Raw genomic sequence first — 24,277 nt, forward strand, 5'->3', positions numbered from 1 at the left:
GGGTTATAAAAGTAAATGAAAAATTTGTAAGATTTTGGATTATGGCTATTCTCTAGAGGCAAGATTAAGTAGGAAAAGTCTAACTACCTGGTAAAGATTATTTTACAAAGTTCTTAAAACAATCTATATTTTCCTAGAAGTTATTAACTTTAAAAAAAACAACACTTTTCAACTTTTCGCATAACGCTTTACTTTTGTCACAGTTCCACTTTCTCAAATTAAGTAGATCTGTGTTTGTGTATGTCCATTAACAATTAAATTGAAATCAATTTCAAAATGCTTCAACCATGTACATTGCACTTACCAGATTCTATTAAACAAGTTCAATAGATATCATTTCTTTGTGGGTTAGCATTGATCTATGAGAAGAATATCATGGCTTAGAAAATTTAAAACCCTAGTTTTAAAAATTATTATACTATATACATATATCTATACATTTGAGGAAATATCCTGTGAAAATTTAAAGCCAATACCCATTTTAACACAACCCATTAAAGGGGACTTGAAATGAATTTCTCAATTGATTATTAAGTATCTGAGAAGTTTAAAGAAGAATATAACCAATGAATATTCTAAATTATGTTCATTTAATAAAGAAGCTAGTCATGATTGACATTTCATTGTTATATCAGTCAAGTCAACCAGCATTTACAGTGATCCCTCACCTATCATGGGTCTTACATTCCAGAGACCCCCACGATAGGTGAAAATGTAGCAGTGTTATGTTTATTTTGTTTTATATATATATATGTATATATATATATATATATTTACACACACACACACACACACACATATATATATATATATATATATATACACACACACATATATTTATTTTATGGCTTTATAAACCCTTCCCACTCTCCTATAAGCCTTTTCCACAATCTTATTAACCTTTCCCACTCTTTTAAAAACACTGAGCCAATCAGCACCCAGGTTACAGGACACAGTGCTATGGTTGGTCACCTTTCTTACATCAGCCAATACAGATACATCTGCTTTGTGCCCTGTACAATCTCACCTTGGCAAACTTTCTCAAGTGGAAGAGACACGCTAAATTTCCATTGTTACTGTACGGTATTCATAGACAAAATCCCAATGTATAGCAAAAACTTTGAGATACAGAATTAAATATACATATTTTTTTTAAATCTACAATACAGTGAAGCCACGTTAAGCGAACTGCAATATAGGGAGGGAAGACTGTATTCTATACCCACTATGGGAAGCGAACTAGACTAAATGTCATAAAGTTAAGTCATACAGATATATCCATAGACACACGTATATATTTGTATGTCTATATATAATATCCTAGTATTTTGTAGGGAAGGAAAACTGTTTATTTTTGTTGCTTAATGATAACTTAGTTCCTCTCAGGGCCTGACATTTTCTGTGGCTAATATAACAGCTGCATAGCAGTGATGAGTTCCAAGAAAAGAAAACACACATCTGCTGAGCTGTGCTTCCTGTTCTACCTTGGCTAAACAGATTTAGGTGTCCTTATCTGTCACCTTGTCATCTACCTGTCTAACTTCATGAAAACTTATGTAGTAAATTATGTGCTCTAGGCTGCCCACTTTCAAACAAAGGGTTTGTTCTCAATTGTAATCTATTCACTGCTGGAACATTAACAACAGACTAAGAATTTTGCTATTTTGTTTATCAGTTATTATCTAAAATTTAAAGGCATATAAGAATAGGATATTATTAGACAGATTCTGAGCCATATAAAGTCACAATCAATATTTCTATCCATACTTTCTATTAAAACATATGGCTTTCTATTTACACCTACAGATTTTCTTTAGTTCTTTTATTCATTCACTAGTTATGATAGACCTCTTATGTACCCTTCACCTCTCACTTCCTATATAATCTTAGCAAGTCTGTCAATTATACTGCCACATTTTTTTCTCTTCTCTAACAACTGATTCTTCTCCACCCCATTACAAACACCCTTGAAGAATATAGCCACACCTCTTCTACTTTCACTTAACCTTCTTTGGCTTATGTAAAATGTGTTTTGGAACAAAATAAGTTTTCCTCTCCATCTAAAAACTATAATTTTAAGATTATTGCAATAGGGGGCAGCTGAGTAGTTCAGTGGATTGAGAGTCAGGCCTAGAGACGGGAGGTCCTCAGTTCAAATCTGGCCTCAGACACTTCCCAGCTGTGTGACCCTGGGCAAGTCACTTGACCCCCATTGCCCACCCTTACCATTCTTCCACCAAGGAGTCAATACACAGAACTTAAGGTTTAAAAAAAAGATTATTGCAATAGCCTCCTTACAGATTTCTACTTTCTTCATACACCAAACAATACTTCACACTGTTCTGAGATTTTTTCTTGCACTTAATGACAGCACCATATCATACTATATAATAACTTTGGGGGTAGTTAGTTCAAGTATTATTCTTAGCTTGCCAATAAAGAAACTGAGGTTTTCGGAGAGGAACTGATTTGTGAGGGCTGACACAATTAGAATAATTTCAATCCCCAAAGCTATCTTGACTCCAGGTCCAAATCCTTTCCATGACATTATAATGATTTCATAAATAGAATGTTTCACTCCTTTATTCAAAACTCTTAAAAGCTTTAGTGGCTACTAATAACTTCTGTGCCTGACATTTAAGGGCTCCAATGAGAAGGCAGAAACTTCTCTTCACAGACTAATCTCCTACCATTATATAATCTATACTATAAGCTAACTTGATTACTCATCATTTCCCTTTATATGAGTTCTATTTTTTTAGGTACCATTCCTTCCTTTACATTGCTTCTTATATTTTGAATTCCTTGCCCACTCCTACTTTCTATTGAATTCCTACCTTTCTCCTGGAAACTTGTCTTGATATGTGGTCATTTACTTGATGTAAGTTCTTTTAAACTTTTGAAGAAAAAGTCAATTTGGCTGTATAATTGCATCAAATAGTCTTTGACTAAAAATATTTACACCAGACACACATTTATTTATATAAATATTAATATAAATATATACTTTAAAATAATTAAGAAGGCCGAATTCTGGTAAGGGAACTAAGATCCTTTACTATTCTGAAACCAACCACATACAGCAGAAATAAAGGAGGGAAATCAGTAGTAGCTTTCCAGTTTTTAAAAATCCCTACCAGTGTAAAGATAACATTCAGTAACTTAAAAATATGAGAAATTGCAGCTACATTTAGTTCATCAGTGTTACAGAATGGTATGTGGTAAATTGAGTAGTTGATAAAATCAGGAAAGTTGGAAAAAGGAAATACTTTCCAGAACATAGTCCTTTACCATATTTCTTTTAAGTTGTACCAGCAGCATTAGAGACCTAGTACAGGGAACATGATTATATTAACTTGAATTCTCACTCTGTGGCCTTCACTGTCCAGACTGGTGAGTAAATTACATAGTCTACTATGTCAAAGTAGATTCAACCATGTTTCACATTCTACTCTGGCCATCTTCTTGTCAACTACTTTTAAATGAGTCCAATGTACGTATCTACTCACTATCCCTGTGCTCCCCAGAACACTGTTCTCAAATATATTTTTCCTTCTTCATTAGAATGTGAACTTCTCACCTTTATATTAGTAGCAAATAGTAAATGCTTCTCTTATTCCTTCATCCTACATATAAGAGAAGAACTCCTTTTAGAACAAACTCCTAACAGCATTCTAACTTTAATTTGAGAAGCTCTTCTGAGGAACCCATTATATCCCAAGGCAATACATTCACTTTTGGTTTTCTGGAATCCTTAGGATTTAAATGGGCATCTTTTAAAAGTCTAGGTAAGTATTATGGTCTGGAATTGAGCAGAACAAGCCAAATTCTTTTAAAACATCAATTTTCTAAACATTTAAAGACAACTATCATTTCTTCTCTGAAGACTTCTCTTGTCCAGGCTAAATATTCCTGATTTCTTCAAGAGATATTCATGTGCTAGAGTATTCAAGGGCCTTCATCACCCTGTATGCCTAAATTCAAGGCCCTGTTCAACTGTGTTTCAGGAAATTAAACTCCAAAAGACTTTCCATAATAACATATGAAAATTATATACTAAGATGCAGAGTGGCTGTTGTTGGCTGGCATAGGCTTTGGAGACTAAAGGTCACCTTCCTATCATGATGCAATGGTAGAGAAAAAACAATTTTAATTATAAATCATGAAAAATATAATTTAATATCTGGTTCTAATTCATTCTGTGAAATGATATACATATATTCCACATGGTCTCATAATTTAATAGTTGGTTACTTATACATTTTAATTACTTTCTTCCCAAAATAGCTTTATAAAACTGGACCTATCACAATGTCCAAAGCTTGAATCTATCTTAAAAAATAGAAACAATTTAAAAGAAGTCGAGAGAATGGTTCTTTTTTCATAGTAGGCTCATTTAAAAAATAATAGTTCATGATTGTACTTTGAAGAGACTGTTCATTCATTTTTAGTCATGTTTGACTCTTTGAAGTTCTTTTTCAGGTTTCCTTGGCAAAAGTACTATATGGATTTGACATTTCTTTCTCCAACTCATTTTACAGTCAAAGAAAACTAGGTAAACAGGGTAAAGTGACTTGCCTAGGGTCACAGAGCTAGTAAGTATCTGAGTCAAATTCTTGGGTTTTCCTGACTCCCAGTCTAGTACTCTATCTACTAAACTATATTATTTGTGGTAACTACTACAAAGTAGATGTCATACAGATGGGGTTTTTTAAGTGTTAACTGACTGTAGACAGCTTCTAGGCTCATTTATCCTTATTATGGCAATGTTCATACTCTTAAGATGTAAAAAAAAACTTGCAAAATCACAAGTTACTTTTAAAAAACTTATAAATGATACTTTTTTTTCACAGAGATACCACTATTACTACATTTTGAAACCTTCTAATACCTTCAAATTAGCTCCCTTCAAATCATCTTAATTGGTCTAACATCTCCAGTCATAGTATTTCTGAGAACTTTTCAAAGTCTTCTAACTTCAAAATCCAGAGAACCTTCAATTAAACTATGTTGAATCCCAAGATAGTGGTTGGCAATATGCTACAATCTTTTCATGTATTCCTTTATCCTAACATTCTCTTGCCCCTTGAGTCACCAGACATTTTAGTTACTTTGATATTCTGTTTTTCCATATTTTCATTTAGCATGAATGGAAAATTAATGGTATTAAAGAGATAGAATTGAACTAATTCAATTTTAAAAACCATCTTTTATCCCTCTGTTGTCTGTTAGACACTATTCTATAGGGGTTCTGATCATACCAAGATAAATTATATAGTCTCTGCACTCAAGAATCCTGCATTCAATTGGATTGTGGGTAATATACTACCTATATCTTATAAAAACAAGGAAAGTGTTTAAGAACTTTAAAACATCATATAAATGTGACTTGTTTTTGTTCAGGTCCCTTAAAAGAAGTTGTCCTAATGTTTTCATATGAGGCTATTGTATATATTTGTTTTGCTTTCTTATAAATAAATATTTGTTATATAGAGGGTGGTACAGTTGAGAAAGGAACTTTAAGTAGGGATAATTATTCCTCCAAAAAAGGAGAAAGGAAAGTATATGAATGGAAAATTTAAAAACACACACAAAAGGGAAGAGTAAGAAGTTCTGAAGGGGTTGTAAAGAAGCAGAGCAGTTTTGTTACCCATATGTTAAATTAAAAAAAAAACAACCTTTTTAAAACTTCAATAGAAATTTGTAGTTATATACATATTAAATCCTCCATCTCTTTATATATTGAAATATTCATGTTTTAAAGTTCATTTTTATACTATACAATCATAATATTTAAATGAGTATGAACAATGTAACATATGTATTTTGCAACAACCATATTATGTGCACAGAGATATAAATATATATACATGTATATATACAAAATATGGAGATACAGCAAGAAAGAGAGAGAAAAGAGAGAAATTTAGATATTGTTACATTATCTATCTAATCTATCTATCTATTTATCTATCTATCTATCTACCTGTCTATCTATCTTTTGAGAGATTTCTCCTGAACAGATAATATAGGGAAATGAAATGGCCTAGAACTGATAAGGAAGGTGATTAAACCAAATCACATTTAATAAATTATTCACTTCTTTTAATAGTTTCTTTCTGTTTCCTTCTATTTTTCAATAGTCTTGTTGCCTATAAAAATGCAAAATCTTTAGTGTGGAAATTGACTTTTTTTTAACATTCCTGACTTATTTCACATTAATCCCCATCCAGGATATTTTCAGTTAAATGAATTTTAATATACCACTAGTCTCCGCAATCATATATTTTCTCCATTCATTGACACAAGCATTGTGTCATTATATTACTACCAGCATCCCTTCTTCCTTGAATACGATCCATTATCTCTGTACACTGGACTTTATTGAAGGCTGAGTTATGTGTTGCCTCCTACAAAATTTATTTCCTGATCCATCTTGTTGAAAAGAGTCTTTATTTTTTTAAACTTTCTTAAAGAACTTTGTCTGAACCACTTAAAATATTACATTATATTTTGTATTATATTTATATGTTCGTGACATATTCCCACTTACTTAATATATGGTAAGTTCCCTAAGGACAATGAGCATCTTGTCTTTATTGCCTTTACCCAACACTTTTAGGTAATAGTGAACAAGTCATTGCAGAGTCTCCCTTAGCAAAGAGACATGAAATTGTAGGGATTCATTCTTTCCAGACCACTCTCTTCCTATTCTCATTTTTCCTTTCAGCAATACTTAAATACTGATATATTTAAAATTATGTCAGTTTGGATTTCCATCAAATAATCACCATTGCATTATATGTGTACAACCTGAGACATAATACTTTAAAATAACTAATTCCATATTTAATTTTTTGCTTAATGCTACATTATAGTTTTTCAGGATTCAATTTGATTAAAACTGTAAAATATTTTAAAAAATGAAAGTGATAAGATTTTAGCTAGGAAATATTACTTTGAGTATTTGTAAAAAATATTCAATATCAAGTATTTAATAAAATATGGTGTATTATTATGAATTAATATTATGAAGAAAATTTAAATTTGTCACAATCAAATATTTGGATAGTCCCTGTTGTTATATTAATGCCTAGATTAAAGTATGAAGCCTATGTATATCTAGAGGAACTAAAAGAGCAATAAAGATTCTAACCATTTTTAATCACTAATAATTTAAGTTACCAAATTTTCTTTCGATAAGCCTATACTGAATTCAATTTAAAGACATATGGAAGAAAGTAGTAGTAGAGTACATACTATCTACAATTACACAGAGTTAATATGCGATGGCAACAAAGCTTAGCCAATTACTCAATGATGGACATTTTTCATGCATTTGGTGAATTGGGTTTTCCTTTATAAAAATTATTCCAAGCTTCAGCAATTCTAAATTCTAATCAGTTTAGAAGAAACATCTGCTCAGGAAACATCTGAACATTTTTATGGCCTAAGGCAGGTCTCCACTCAAATACTTATTTTGAGCTCTAAAACCAAAGTGGAAGATGTATGTGTATTTTTCAAATTCCTTCTTTGAAATGTCACTATTTTCCCAATAGTCTATTAAATAAAAATGATTCAGAACAAAACAAAACAAAACTCCAACTCAGATGCCCAAATGCTCCTCTGAACACTTACAGCATGTTACATTCCCATAGTTTTTAACTTATGTTTTTTCCTTCTTCAATTAAAAGTAAAAAAAACAAACACTAAATTGTTGGCTGACATTCTTGAAAACTTCTTTGGATATTATTTTGATTGTCATAATGAAAATTAAGTAAAATATTATTAATTCAACTCTTAAAATTCATCATATCCAGAATAAAATTAGTAAAAGTCTAAGGTACAGAAATTAAATGCCAAACTAAACAATAAGCAAGATGGCTAAAGAAAGTCAACAATACTAATGTAGTTACAGAAAAATTTGAAGTTATTTTTATCATTCCTTTAGTAAGACTTAGATAATGATTAATAATCATGTTTATTAAAATATTGAAATATATATAGAATTGTAAATAATCTGATATTCTCATTCCTTAATATGTAAGCCTTTGTTCTTGATGAGTTAGTTTGTATCTCTGCTAATAAACATTCTGGCAAAAGCTTTATTAGAACTCAAATTTTCCAAATCATGATAATCATTATTATATGAAATAAAGGTGTGACAGAGATGTTTTGATTTTATAACAAAATGCATGTTATTTACTATTACAACTAATGGCCCAAGGCACTATGCTCTGGACATTCATATGGACCATGTCAATTCAGATCAAAAGATTATTAAGTCTTCAACTTGACATGTTTCCATAAAGGTTATTCTATAGGAAATCTCTAAATACAGCACAATTATGGACCTTTACACATTAGGCAAAAGCTTCATCAGTTCCTTTATGAACTTTTAAGATAACAAATGAATTTGAAATATTTTTAAAATAGCCTTTATTTCACCACCAAAGAAAAGTCAAAAGATGTAAAGAATTCATGAGAGCCCATACATAAAGAAGCAGATGCATGAAGGGTTCACAGTAAACATTCAAAGAGTCAAAACAGTTCTCTTCTCTTTCTGGCAAGTGCTGCCCAGTGCTCCTCCTTTCTTAGATTCCAAGTGCCATTTCTCTTTTGAAACCCCTTCAAAAGAGAAATAAATTTGGAACTGCAAATGAGAAAGTACCTTAACATCCCAGTGAGTACTCTTTATACTCTGTAGAGCAGAGGTCGGCAACATTTGGCTCTTGAGCCATATCTGGCTCTTTTGAGGGCTAGATATGGCTCTTTCTGCAGGAGCCATAAACTCAATTTTTTTCAGGTGCTGTTACAGGAGTGTGCACTGTGAGCACTGTATGGCTCTCACAAAATTACATTTTAAAAAATGTGGCGTTTATAGCTCTCACGGCCAAAAAGGTTGCTGACCCCTGCTATAGAGGCTTGTTGAAGGTTTGTCTTTAAGGAAGGGAACACCTTCACTTTAGAGCTATAATATCTAAATTTTTCATGGAAAAGGGAGGATAAGAATCAATTTTTTAAATCTCCCTTACTTTGGCTTTAGTTTTTTGGCAAGCACTACTCTGACTTTCTTTTCAATTTTGAGACATATGCAGCTGTGGAAATCTCTTTTTTCTAGATGCAAGAGTGGACACAGAATTTTCAAACTTGGTGCATAAGTGAAATCTCCAAACTTGAAACTGCCTAATAAATAACTGAGTTTATGTTTAGATTCTATGTTCATGAGGCCTAGAATTTTCCATTCAGCACCTGGAAAGCCTTAGTCTGTGATAATACCAGTTTAGTATTAGTCCTCCCACTCTGACTCCATTGATCTCCTTCATTTAGAAGACTATGGTTCAGGAAAAAAACTTTGAAGAAATGTTCCCTCTCATCCATGTGAATTGGCACAATATCACCCTCTGGTGGCACTGGCAGCAGGGGCAGAAGATTATAGCTGAACAAAGCAGGTGTAAGTCTCCCAACAGCAAGCCAGACAAGCCACCCCCTCAATGTGTCCACTGTGGGACTGAAAGGCAACTGGGCCTACTTCAAGTATCAGAACAGAATACACTACAAGCTTGCAATAGAGCTTCCAATTACACAAAAAACAGATCAATACTTCAACATATAGGCAAGGTAATGGGGAAAAAAAAACCTGGAAAAATAAGCATGATAAAGCAAATATATAACCATGGGAAATTATTTTAGTGACAGTAAAGATCAAACTACAAACTCAAAAGATGACAAAAATCTGTTTCCAAAAGAGATCAAAGATAAAAAGAAGAACATGCCTATAAAAATATTTATAGCAACTCTTTTTGTGGTAGCAAAGACATGGAAACTAAAAGGATGTCCATCAATTGGGGAATGGTTGAACAAATTGTGGTGTATGATTATAATGGAATATTATTGTGCTATAAAAAAGGAGAAACACAATGATCACCAAAAAACCTAGAAAGACTTATATGAAGTGATACAAAAAGAAATGAGCAGGATAATCAGAATGTTGGACACAGTAAGAAAAATAGTCTATGGTGATCAACTGTGAATGACTTAGCTATTATTAACAAGGCAAGTATCTAGGAAAAAAATCCAGGTCTACAAAATGTGGGATATTATATACTGAAAGGCAAAGGTTTTAGGTTTACAACCAAAAAATCAGAAGAAAACACAGTAAAACTGAGATAATCCTACAAAGGGGAAAATGGATATTTAATGGAATAGAGGACTTCTGGGCATTCCTGACAAAAAAGACCAGAGATTAAAAGAAAATTCAATTTTCAAATTTGAAACTCAGGAGAAGCACAAAAAAATAAACATATAAAGTGAAAATTTGAGAGACAATAAGATTAACCTAATGGCTTTTTTATATGGAAAGGTAATAGTCAAGATACTCAAGGTACTAAACATATTCAAGATATTTAAAGTACATAAGATTCTTAAGAAATTAATCACTTATAGGACAAGGAGAAAGAGTACATACTGAGACAGAAGGAAATGAAAAAATTGAAGAGTATGGAATGATAATATGAATAAAAACAATTAAGGGATGAAAAAGAATGTAGTGAGAGAAAAAGAGAGAGAATGTGATAAATTATCTCACATGTAGATACATTTTAGTTAATATAGTGAAGAAGAAAATGGGGGAGGTGGCAGGCACAGCTTGACCTTTACTCTAATCAGAATTTAGTGTCAGAAAGAATTGCATCCATATTGAGTCAGTTAAAGAAATCTATCATGTTCTATAAGAAAGTAAGAATGGAGGAGGAATTAAGCAACAGGGAGCAGAAACAAGGGATGCTAAATTGGGGGAGGTAGTGGTCAGAAACAAAAATATTTGTCAAAAGTGAAAGGCTGAAAGAAAAGTGAAAGATCAACAGGGTGAAAATAACATGAGGATAAAAAAATTAGCAATCATAAGTGAATGTGAATGGGATAAATTCACCCATAAAACAGAAGAGGATAGTAGAGTGGATGAAAAACCAGAATCCCACAATAGGCTGTCCAAAAGAAACATATATAAATCAGGAGACACATAGAGAGTCAAAATAAGGGGCTGAAGCTGAATCTATTCTACTTCAGCTAAAGTAAAATTAAAAAAAATGCCGCAGTGGTGATCATGATCACAAACAAAGCAAAAGTAAAAGTTGATATAATCAAAAATGATGAGGAAATAAACATTGATAAAATGTTACTATTAACAATGAAGTAATATCAATAGTATTCATATAGGCAACAAATGGCATAGCATCCTGATTCTTAAAGGAGAGGTAACATGAGGATCAACTTTCTTTCATAAGTAGTTTAATCCAACCAAAAAAAAGAAGCTAAAGAGGTAAATATAATTTTAGAAAAGTTTGATATGACAGACTTCAGAAGACTGACTGGGAATAGAAAAGAATATATCTTATATGATAGAGAACAAAGACTTCTCAATCAAATGCAGAAAAGCAGAAATATTAAAAGAATCCTTTTCAGACCATATTGCAAAAGAAATTACAATCAACAAAGGGTTTCAGAAAGACTAAAAATTAATTGGTGAAAAATAATCTTAGCCTAAGGAATGCCAGAGAAAAAGAACAAATCATAGAACAACTAATAATTTCATTAAAGCAAATGACAATAAGAAATAACATACCTAAATTTATGTGATGTAGCCAAATTTGAACTTAGGGGAAATGTATATCTCTAACTGCTTATATCAACAAATTAGATTAATGATCAATAATTTGAGCATGCAACTAAAAAAACTAGAAAAATAATAAATTAAATATCCTTAATTAAATACCAAATAAAAAATCCTGACAAGCAAAGGAGAGATTAATAGAATTGAAAATAAGAATAACTAATAAATAAGACAAATGCTTAATTTATGAAAAAATAAAACATTAATTAATTTGATAAAAAATCAAATTACCAGTATTAAATGAAAAAGGCCAATTCATAAATAATAAAGAATAAATTAAATCAATTATTAGGAGTTATTTTTTCCAAGTATATACCAATAATTCTAGAAGTTTAAATAATTTAGATTAATTTTAAAAATATATATCAATTTCCCAGATTAATAGAAGAGGAAATAAATAACTTCATTTCAGATAAAGTAATTGAACAAGCTCATAATGAATTCTCTAAAAAAATCAGATCCTGATAGATTCAAAAGTGAATTCTATCAAATATTCAAAAATGATTAATTAGAAGACTCTATAAACTATTTGGGAAAATAGATGAATAAACACTTCAACCAAATTATATTCATGGCATAAATGTGGTGCTGATATCTAAACCAGAAAGAATAATAAATAAAAGAAAACTAGAGACCAATCTTTTAATGAACATTGATACAAAAGTTTTTAATAAAATACTAACAAGGGGATTAAAGCAATATATAACAAGCTTCAAGCACTTTGACCAGTTTGGTTTTATTCTAGAAATGCAAGGATGATTCACTATTAGGGAAACTATCAGCATAACTGACCATATAAATAGCAGAACCAACAGAAACCATATGATTATCCCAATAGATGCAGCAAAGTTTTTGACAAATGCGGAGAACATAGTAATGTAAGGAATATTCCTCAAAATGATAGATAAAATCTATCTAAAGCCATCAATAAGCATTTTCTGTAATGGGAATTATCTAGACGCCTTCAAGAGAGAATTAAGGATGCCTCTTATCATCACTACTATTCAAAATTATACTAGAAATATTAGCTATAGCAATGAAAGAAGAAAAAGAAATAGAAGGAATTAGAACACACAGTGAGGAAACAATACTATCACTTTTTTGAGATGATATGATATTATACACAGAGAATCCCAGAGAATCAAATGAAAAAGTAATTGAAAAAAATTAACAATTTTACAAAACTTGCAGGATATGACACAAATCTACATAAATCATATACCTCTATTATAAAAAGTAGCAAAATGTAAAATAACTGTAGACAATAACAAATAACTTGGACTCTAGGGTACAAGAAAAATGTGGGATCTATATGAACTCTATAAATATTCTAGGTATTCATTAATATTTTTCCAGATCTAAACAAAAGGAAAATATTAATGAATAGCTAGAATAAATATAATAAAATTATAATTTTGCCAAAATTAATTTATATATTCAGTGCCATACCAATAGAACTTCCACCAAATATTTTTTTAAACTAGGAAAAAATAGTAACAAAATTCAGATGAAAGAACAAAAGATTAAGAACATCAAGGGGATTAGGGAAAAAAATGTCAAGGAAGATGACCTAGCTATACAAGATCTCAGATTGCATTATAAAGTGGTAATCATTAAACAATCTATTACTGACTAAAAAATAGAATAGTGAATCAAAGGAATAGTTTAGGTAATCAATACAGTAATAAATGACCATACTAACCTAGCATTTGATAACACCAAAAATCCAGGGTTTGGGGTAAAGAACTTGCTACTTGAAAAAAAAAATTTTTGAGAAAATTAAAAAAATACAGTTTGGTAGAGACTAGGCATAGATCAATGTCTCATGCCATATACTAAGATAATGTTAAAATGGATTTGTGATCTAGAAATAAAGGAATGATACCATAAACACACTGCAGGAGCATGGGATAGTTTACCTATCAGACCTATGCTTAAGGGAAGAATTTATGACCAGTGAAGACATAGAAGACAATGAAGACATTATGATAAATAAAATGAATAATGTTGATTATGTTAGATTAAAAATATTTTATTCCCTCAAAAATGTGTCTTGCTATTTCAAGAATGTGATATACCCTTTCCCCCCTTTTTGCATTGTGTTAGTATTTAGTTTTGGCTTTATTATGACCTTGCTCAATTCCAAAATAATTCTATAAAGGAAGGAAACAGACTATGCTAACATATACTAACATATATTTCACATTTTTTCTTGCATATTTTTTTCAGAAATATGATTGAATTCATCATTTATTTTAAAAATATCATTTATGTTTACCGAGCATAGACTAATGAAAAAGTAACCTTCCTTACTCTTTAGGAGCTCATGCACTAGCAAATACCCTAATTTTTTAAAGGGAAAGAAGGGAAATTGATGTTACCAAATTGGTCCATATTGTGAGATTCTGGTACATATACTTAAAGGAATATTTATATGGACTAGGAAAGATTGAGCAATATTATATACTGGCATGGGTTCATCATGACATTGCAATCTACCTAATTCATATTTTTGTATTATCTAATAAATTATTGTTATGATTATCTAGACATGGGTATTAGGACTTCATAAATACTACAGAGTATTTTGTAAATATATTCTTAATAGAATGGATTGATAATTATTAGATCAGAATTGGAGAAAGCTAGGTAACTCCATGAATAGAGAACTAGGCTCACAGTCAGGAAGACCTGGGTTCAAATCCAGTTTAAACACTTATTAGTTGTGTGACTCTGATCAAGTCACTTAAAATCTCTTTGTGTTTAATCCACCGAAAAAGAAAAAGCAACCCACTTGAATATCTTTGTCATGGAATGTCTTCATGGAGAGTGTAGACATTAGATGGTCCACAGAGTCATGAAGTGTTTACATTATAAAAAAAAGTCTAGCAAACTGAGATGGAAAGTCAACTACTCTTTGACCATAAAGTAATTATATAATATTATAGACATACCAAATATGATATGATATGATATAATAGACATTATATAATATTGTAGACATACTTAGTAATATCTATTTGGTTTTTCAAGTATTTTTCCTTCTTACCTGCTGGTTTACAGGAAAGTTCCTATTGATTTTTTTAATCTGTAAAAAAAAAGAAAGAAAAAATCAAAATCTGTAAAGATAAGGGAGATCCATATAATATTTCTAGAAACTGTATTCATGGGTGGTACCAACATTATTCCTAATGTTCATGTTGCAAATACTTCTTTAATAAGTTAGAAAACATTCTTTACATAAAGAGTTCTGAATGCTTTTTTGGAAGTGTAATTAACTTCAATGTTAAATACTGTCCCAACTCAAAAGTTCATATGGAAATAATTCTACAGGATTTATTTATGCTATTCTGAAAGTTACTGGGCTAGCTACTTCATTTTTCTGGTTCATAATTTTGTTTTCTGTAAAATGATGAATAGGACTAGGTGATTTCCTTCATTCTTTCTACTAAAACTTTTTCTGTGATCCTTTGGTTTGAGAACCAGAACCATTTATGAAAGGTATGTGAAAGATAAAACTTTTTGTCCATCATCTAATCTATAAAATATCAAAAGCAATCTTACAGTTAACATTTAAAGCTTAAATATTAAATAGAGTGAAAACATCTGGTGATTACATTTCTTTTTGCTAAGCTACTCACCATCCTGTCATTTTTGACTTGAGAGAGCTAAGGAAATAAGCAATCCAAACACTTGAGGATAAAATATGTCCATGGATATATTGTCAGGCCAACCCTCAAACAGAGCATAGCATTTACACTAAGCCAATTTAATATATGACATTTTATCACAGTGTAAACGGAATCTTCTGAAAAAACAATTCCTATATTGCCTGACAACTAACTAAATATTTCCACCAAAATGGCAATACTTGAGTATTAATTTAAAGTAAATCCCACACACTACTAAAGTTCAATGTAGGTATAATGTCTTGTACTGACTCCATTTTTTTTATCTGCTCTACTGATGTGGAGATAAGTTTGGATTCTCGAAGGATATGTCATACTGCCAGTTCTCAAAAGTACTACTAAATTGGAAATATTTTGAATTTACCATAACAATGGAGGATTATTTTAAGATTAGTCTAACTAATTTCATATTGGCCAATCATTGGAACATAGTCAACCAGATGATTTTTTTTTGGCCATACTAATTTCAGTGGATGTAAACAAGAAAATTATGACAATTAGCCAATTTCACCATATATTCACAGATGATATAGCAATTAAATTCTTTATAGAACAAAATGTTTAAAATAGGAGTCATATGATAATAAAATGATTTATAGTATTGATTCTGAGATAGAAGGTAAGGGTTGGAAAAAATAAGAAAAAAAAAAGAAAATGCAGGGAAGCTCATCAATTTAGGAATGGCTGAACAACTTGTAGTATATGCCTGTGATAGGGTACTATTGTGCCATAAGAAATGACAAACAATATTTTCACAAAAAACCTGGAAATACATATGAAATGATGCAAAGTGAAGTGAGGAGAACCTGGAGAATGTTGTACATAGTTACAACAATAATATATGATGATTCACTGTGAATGATTTAACTATTAGCACTAAGGCAAGGATGGAGGACAACTCCAAGAGACTCATAATGAAAAAGGATCATTGCCATAGAAGGAATAGGGTCCAAATGCAAATTGACACATACCATGCTTTACTTTATTTCCTACATGAACTTTTTTCTAGTGTCAATATGTATTTGTTTCACATGATGAACAGGGAAATATATACATATATACATATATGTACATCACATATATGTATATATAATATCATAATACATATATAAATTCTATCATATTGCCTTCCTTCTTGGGGAGGGGGCTGGGGGAAAGGAAGGAGGGAAAAAGAGAGAATAAGACACATTTTTCGACATAGTTAATGTAAGAATTTGTTCCTCTTGGTTTAGATTACTTATCATAATGTATTACATATTTATAACAAATTATATATAAAGATTTGCAAACTATTAACAATAATGGGAAATATTGCTCTGAATCACTAATGAAGGAGAAAAATTAAAACACTTTTGAGATTGAACTTCATAACTCAGCAAATTTATCAACATGAAACAAGTTGGGAAAAGCCAGTGCTGCAATTGTGCATTCATTCAGCCATTCTGAAATTAAATTTGGATCTATGAACATTAATGTACGGTTGATTTAACTATATATTGGTCCAACAATTTTGGAAAACAATTTGGAATTTTAAAAAAATATACTCAAATTACCATGTCCTTAGGCATATATCCAAAGATGAGCAAAAATTAAAAAAAAAGGCCCTTTATATTCCAAAATATAGCAATTTTTAAAAAATTGATAGTAGAAAAATTGTTGAAACAAAGTAAATAACCACTAATTGGGGAATGACACCCTAAGTTTTGGTATACGAATGTAATGTTTGAAATTTGGGCAAATTTTATAACTTTCCTAAAGCATGAACAAAATGAAGAATACAGATGGCTATGTAATGTATAAATAATATTTTTAAGTTATTCTTGAAACTTTCTAAAAAGTAAGCTTCTATACAGAGCACTATGCCATGCCATATACTCTAAAGAATGCCAGTATTCAGTATTATAGAAAACTGAAATATTGAAGTAGAAACAATTAAAATCCTCTAAAACATGTATTTTTAAATAAGCCAACATAATAAAAATAATATTACTTAATTTTTGAAAACCTAGAAATTTTATAGTAAGTTCTAAAAACATTGATTTTTTTTATGTTGTTCAATTAACAGATACCTCAACTGTTTCATTATTTGAGAAAAAAAGTGATGTTCTTTTTAAGGTTTCCAAAGTGTTTTAAACACAACAGATTATCTCATTTCATTCTCACAACAGTCCTGTGAGAGAAGTGCTAAGGTTATTCTTATTTTTCAGAGAGGAAAATAGAAGTTGAGATTATGTGACTTGAATAAGTCACACAGGTAATCAATTTCTAAGGTGGTATTCTAAACTAATTGTTACAGATTACAAATTCAGTACTTTACGTACAATACCATATTGCCTATCATTTTTTTTGCCTCTCATTTAAAATAAAAATGTTTTACATCCACATTGAAGCTATATTTTTTGCATGACCAAGTATTGTCAGGAAAAAATGAAAAATTAGTCTCACCTTGAACAACATGAAAATAGTGCTAGTAATAAATTATTTAGATGATATGACAAAGAATGTAATCATTATTGTTTGCATTATAATTCATGCTACTTATTTAATGAAGTTATTGATCATGTTTGTTTTTTATTTCTTTATCTGTTGTTTTTTTTTGTTTGTGTGATTTGGGCAGGGCAGGAAAAGTATCAGTATGAAATATATTTCTCCTCTTCACACTCCCTTTAAAGAAGAATTGCTATGCCTTAAGGGGGAAATGATAGGTGGTAAGAATCAGTGCTAAGGAAATATTTCAAAGAAAATATAGTATAATTCTTATTAAATCTTAAAAAAGAAAAAAATTAAAAATAAATTAGACATGTTTTCTGTGGTTCTATTCTTTAAGGGGAAACTCAATATGGTACAATGGATAAAGCTATGTATTGAGAGAAAGGAAGATCAGAGTTCAAATCCTATTTCAAATATTCATTAGTTTGGCTACTCTCACAAAGTCACTAATTTTGTTCCTCAGTTCTATAACTATAAATTAGGAGTTTTAGACTCAAGATCCTCTAATATTCCTCTTAGTTCTAAATCTACGATTTTATATGGGGAAGGATGTCTTACATTCCTTTGAATTCACAACAGCCAGAATTGTAGAATCATTTGCAATTAACTTACTCATTCAAATGATTAAAAGTTACATTTTCTTGAATCATATTGCTCATATAAATTAAAATGAGCTCCTATGCGAAAAACGATGATGCTGCCAAATAGAGTCATCATGTTGGTTCATGTAAGACAGTGATTCCCAAAGTGGGTACTACTGCCCCCTGGTGGGTGCTGCAGTCATCCAGGAAGGCGGTGATGGCCACAGATGCATTTATCTTTCCTATTAATTGCTGTTAATGTTTTTAAAAAATTAATTTCCAGGGGGCTAAGTAATATATTTTCTGGAAAGGGGGCAGTAGGCCAAAAGAGTTTGGGAACCACTGATGTAAGAGATTCTAAGGGTAACTTTAGAAACTACCTCCAACACCTTCTTTCAGATAACTAATACTTTGTCAGTACTGGTTTTAAGTTCTGAATATTTTAATTATTATGTTTTATAAAAAATTTAGACAAGGATCGAGACTGGTACAATGAAGCATAAGGAGCCAATGTATGTAAAAAAATGGTTGTTTTACAGGATAAAACAATGTAGAATATTCAAGTGGTGGCACAAGATATATAAATAAGGCCACTTCCTATACTGTTCTTATTTTCCTAGAAAGCATGCTCCTGAGAAACCCTCTAATCCCTGTGGGGACGACTCCCATGGCATGACAGATTCCTTCATGTCTGAAAATTCAACCAGAAGTATGCAGGATTTTATGCACATACATGCACAAATTTGTAGATGTATGTCTATGAATGTACATACACCTATACACACTCCCTCCTTGGGAGGCTTCTTATCATTAGATAATGCCTAACTCCACTGCTACCCTCCTATCAAGCTCATCTCTCCAAGTAATGTTGCATGTTTCATTATTTGACATACATTCTTTTCCTATGATGAAGATCTTTAATATTTGGTTGCTGTTGCTGATGTTTTGTTCTTTTTATATACTAAAACAAAGAGTCACAGTTTTAATAGTGAAATGCTACATCCTTGTCTTAGTGAAAAAAAAGTTTATTATACTTCCCCACTTCCCCACTAATAATTTTATTCCTTAATCATAGCTCTGTCTCCCCACCTTCACTCCCTGAAAGGGTTACTCAATATACTTTTTTTCTGGACATCTAGGGTACATTTAAACTCCAAAGAAGACAGTTGATTTTGTTCAATTGTCATACAAAAGCAGTCTTTTGATTTTAAAAATTTGAAAGCTGCAGGCTCTGTGTAATTAATAATTTAAGAGGACAGAGAGACAACTGTCAGTTTCTAAGTCCAGCAGGGAATTTTTAGTCTAGAGAAACTTTTGTACTTGTATATAAAGCAAATATTTTTTTTCATGGCTTAGAAAACTTCCTCAGAAAATAGTATTTCTCAGATAGAAAGATTCATGGGCACCTTTAACAGCATGCAAAGTTCAGAAAGTAAACATAGCCATCTGTCTTCAAAAGCAACCTATGTAGACACTATGAAACAGTTATCTGTAACTATACAGGCTACTTGTGATTTGTGTAGAGAACAATGTGTATTTTCTACTCCATGAACTTGTTAAGAAAAGAGAGTGACAACAACAACAACAAATCTTGGCACCTAGTTACAATATCATGTAAACATTAGGAACATAAGCAGTGCTTCCTGATGTGACTGCCACATATAATCTATATTAAATTTTTATGATAAACTCAGTGAGAACAGGGACAATTAAAATATTGGATAGTATCTGTAAAACATCAATTATTTGTTAACCAGTAGATTTGTAATCAGAATTCATCTAACATTTTAAGATATGAAAAACTCTTTACAGAGGTTATTTCATATGATCCTCACAATATTCCTGAAGGTAGATAATAGTATTATCCTTATTTTATAGTTGAATAAACCAAGACTGAGGAAACTTAAATAACTTTGCCAATATCACATAATTAATAAGCTGCCAAGCTTGGACTTGAAGCAGGCTCCTCTGTTTTCTATTGCACCATGATGGATTTGGTAGCATTTTTATCTTTTCCTCTCCCATGCATTTGCACAGATTGTTACCACCCCAAACCCTCCACTGCTCTCTTGAAGTGTTCTCCTTTATTTGAGCATCTGAGAGCCCCCTTCAAAACCCGGTTCAAGAAATTTATCCTACATTAGACCTCAGAAGATACTCTAAACTGCTAATCTCCTCCTGAAAATTATTTTGCATTTACTGTTTATATAATATACATATATATATATATGTGTGTATATATATATGTTGTTTCATTTGATAGAACATTAACTCTTTGGTGGCAAATTTTAATTGTTTAAATTAATTCTCTTGTTCATCATTCCTTATGGTACAATGCTATTCCATAACAATCACATATCACAACTTGTTCAGCCATTCCCCAATTGATGGACAACCCTTCAGTTTCCTATTCTTTACCACCCAAAAAACCTGCTATAAATATTTTTGAACAGATATGTCCTTTTCCCCTACCTTTGATTGAAAGACCTAGTATTAGTATTTCTGGGGTATAAACAGTTTTATGAATCTTTAGTCATGATTCCAATATTTTTGTCTTAATTTTATTTTTGTGTTCCTAGCTACCTAGCTCAGTAAACACTTTATTAATGTGCATTTATTGGTTTATCCTCTCTCCCCACAATACATATTATGGTATTTTGAAAATGATTGTTATTCCAGAGCTTTCAAGTCATTTAGGGCATTTCTTGTAACATTTATGCTACTAGATTCCAGTAAATATTTGCTCCTTATTATAAAAAATACTGAGTGTGAATAATATCTTTGTAATCACTATGATTCTTTCGTTTTGCTTACTATTAACCATAACACTTAGAGTTATATCAAATTCAGCTGGTGATCCACAATTATTGTCAGATTAAAGTCTGCATAAATGAGTCCTTACATAACTGATGAGCTGCCGAGATGATCCTCTAACTCTGCTTCTGGTAAACTTCCAGTAACATGTTTTGGATGTGTGAAATCTCATCATTTGAAATGGAGTATTTTAGATTAAATAATTACCTCCTTTAGAAATATAAAAGCAATGATGACAAGATTTTCAGGGCTTGGCTATTAATAATTTCTTATGAATTAATTTATGATCTCTATGAAGAGGTAGAATAATAATAGTAGATATAAAATTCAGATAAAGAATAAGTTCAGACAGAATAATTTCTCATCATTAGATGCTAAATTCAGGAAGGAAGATTTTTAAATCAAGGAAAATAAATACTGGAATAAAATAAGTATTTGCAATCTCCTTTTCAGCTCTCAGATTTAATGATGAAATGATGCTAACAATACCTCATGGAGATAATTATTTTGTATATGGACATAAAATGTTGAAGCCTGTTTAGCTGGGGGACATGGCATAGCACGAAGATGCTAGATATCTAGAAGAATGAACTTTTTCCCATTCACTTGTCATTTATTGTTGAAAAAAAAGTATAAACTGTAAAAGTACTATGAGAGGAAATAAAAGAGGAAATCAAATAAGACCTAAAAAGTTACCAAAATCTGTTATCATTTCATGGAGTCCACAAATTTAGTAACAGAAGGGACTTGAAATGCCATGTCAGATTTTCATTTTATTCAGATTAATTTGATCTCAAGTTTCAATTTATCTTATTATCGCTATTTGGTGTAATTATTATATAGACCTTAGGCCAGAAACATAATTTCTAATTCTCTTTGCTGTTTTTCTTTATTTTTATCAATATTTTATTCATAGTGATTCCTTTCTACAGCATACCTTTATCCTCACCCCCAACCTCAATAAAGAAAGAAAAACAGGTAAGCAAAAGCAACCATTAAAACATCCATGTCTTACAGTGTAGGTAATATTTCACACCATAATCCTCTAACTATACTGAAAAGAGGGAAATATGTTTCATTTTCTGGTCTCTATCTACCAACAAGATTATTCTTTACAATAAGTCCGAGTTACTCAGGGACTATTGGTGTTTCATGTATTTTTGAAGTCATTATTCAGATATGGAACAGTAGATATATAGTTGACATTAAGAGGAAGGAAGAGTTAACTTTAAGACACATCTCTAACACTAAATTGCTGTCTCTTAAATGTCATGTAACCTCTTAATACCACCAGGGAATTCTCTGAAATTTCATTTTTTGCAACAGTCTATCTAATTTGGTATTGGGACATAATCCAAACTACTCTTCTATTTAATTTTTAATTTAACCTTTAGTGCATAGGTACTAATCCTTTTGCATGAAATATAGGGTTAAGAAATCATTGATAAAGGTTATTTTTTACTGTTATATTTATATAGGACTCCTGAATGACCTATGTGTAACTATGAGAGATAGTTTGTTAGAACAGAACCTTTAGGGTAGTACTTTAATGGATTAAATTAAATTATTTTTCTATAATCAAAAAATAATAAGCACTTTGAGATATTGTATTTGCTTCTTCTTTCAGGTAATTTGAAAGTGGTAAAAGTATGGTCCATCATTGAATATCATTAGTGAAAACCTACTTGTTCCTAAGATATACCTTTATAAGTATACCCTTGATAAATATATAGGTAATCCTCTGATACATATTTTGCTTAGTTAGAATGTAAACACATTGTTCTGTAGTTAATGTTCTGTTGGTTGCATTATTTTGTTGGCATTAATAAGAACTGATTACTTCTCCATATTTTGATGTCTTCCTCTTTTTCAGATACCTTGTAAGTATATCTCTTCGTGCCTTGATAATTATGTCATCTCCAATAAAGATCTCTTCTGTACACATTTGTTCATATCTTCCTCCCTTTCCCTCTTTCCTCATCTTAGTTCCATTTGTAACTTTCCTACAATCACATCAGACAAAACTTTTATGTTAGAATTCAAGTGTGGTGATTATACTGTCTGATGATAAAAGCAATTTGTTACATAAAGCCTTGTGGATTTTTAATCTTTTCCATTTTATTATCTTCCATTCATTTTCATACTTAATTGCCTCCCTTCCCTAGATTACTTTACTTAGTTGAAATTTTAACATTTTAACTTTAAGCAATATTTACCGTTCACCAATTCTCTCTTTTAGGAAATAGTTTAACTTGCATTTACTGTACAGTAGTTTTATATAGTGATTATAGAGTACTTATTCTACTCACATCTTTTGTTTTAAAAAATTTATGAACAAATTCATATTCCAAACTGGTGTAACCTTTAGCCATTCTTTTTTGCTGCTTGGCTAGTAAGCCAAGTGTTTTCTGACTAAGATTGTTTTTATGTCCTTATCTTATTATGAAAATTTATTTACATCAGTTCAAATTCTGAATAAAATTACTATAATTGATTTTGGCACAATTTGTTGTGACCCAGTTTCATTACAAATTCTGTGTTTAAATAATTTCAGATTGGGTTGTCTTGACTGTATACCACTTCTTTTTTCATTACCATTCTTTCTCCTGGCTGGTTAATAAGTATGATCTTTGCTTGAGAAGGTTGGTGGTCTAATTGCATGCTGACAAGAGATTCAGGGAGAACACCTACATTGGGAATGAGTTTGCTTTTGTCTATTAAAATGTTTTTCATGTTATCTATTATTTATTATGCCCAAAGCTCATCAAGCTTTTCTCAAAGCATTGATGATATAAAGATATAATGTTTCTGTGTAGTTTGAAAATCTTTAGTTTCTTTCATTACTTTTTGACTCATGCTTTCTGTTATATTTTTTCCCATCCTTACCTATTCCTCCTTTTGAAACTGTCATTAGGTGTCAAAATATATATGAATTTAATTTGAAGAATAGTTGACTTAGTTACTGAATTTCTCTACCTTTTTGTCCTCTACAACTAATATTAAGGTAATAGGTAGCACTTATTTTCCATGAA

General features: G+C 30.9%; 1 protein-coding gene across 1 annotated transcript in view; it reads right to left on the reverse strand.

Moving 5' to 3' along the window:
- Positions 1-24,277, reverse strand: part of SNTG1 (syntrophin gamma 1) — a 504,168-nt gene that overhangs the window by 230,843 nt on the left and 249,048 nt on the right. The window contains exon 11 of the mRNA XM_044682770.1: positions 14,721-14,759. Coding sequence (XP_044538705.1) covers positions 14,721-14,759 — 39 coding nt within the window. The remainder of the gene's footprint in view (positions 1-14,720; positions 14,760-24,277) is intronic.

The sequence above is a fragment of the Gracilinanus agilis genome, chromosome 1 (assembly GCF_016433145.1).
Source record: "Gracilinanus agilis isolate LMUSP501 chromosome 1, AgileGrace, whole genome shotgun sequence".
NCBI classification, from domain to species: Eukaryota; Metazoa; Chordata; class Mammalia; order Didelphimorphia; family Didelphidae; genus Gracilinanus; species Gracilinanus agilis.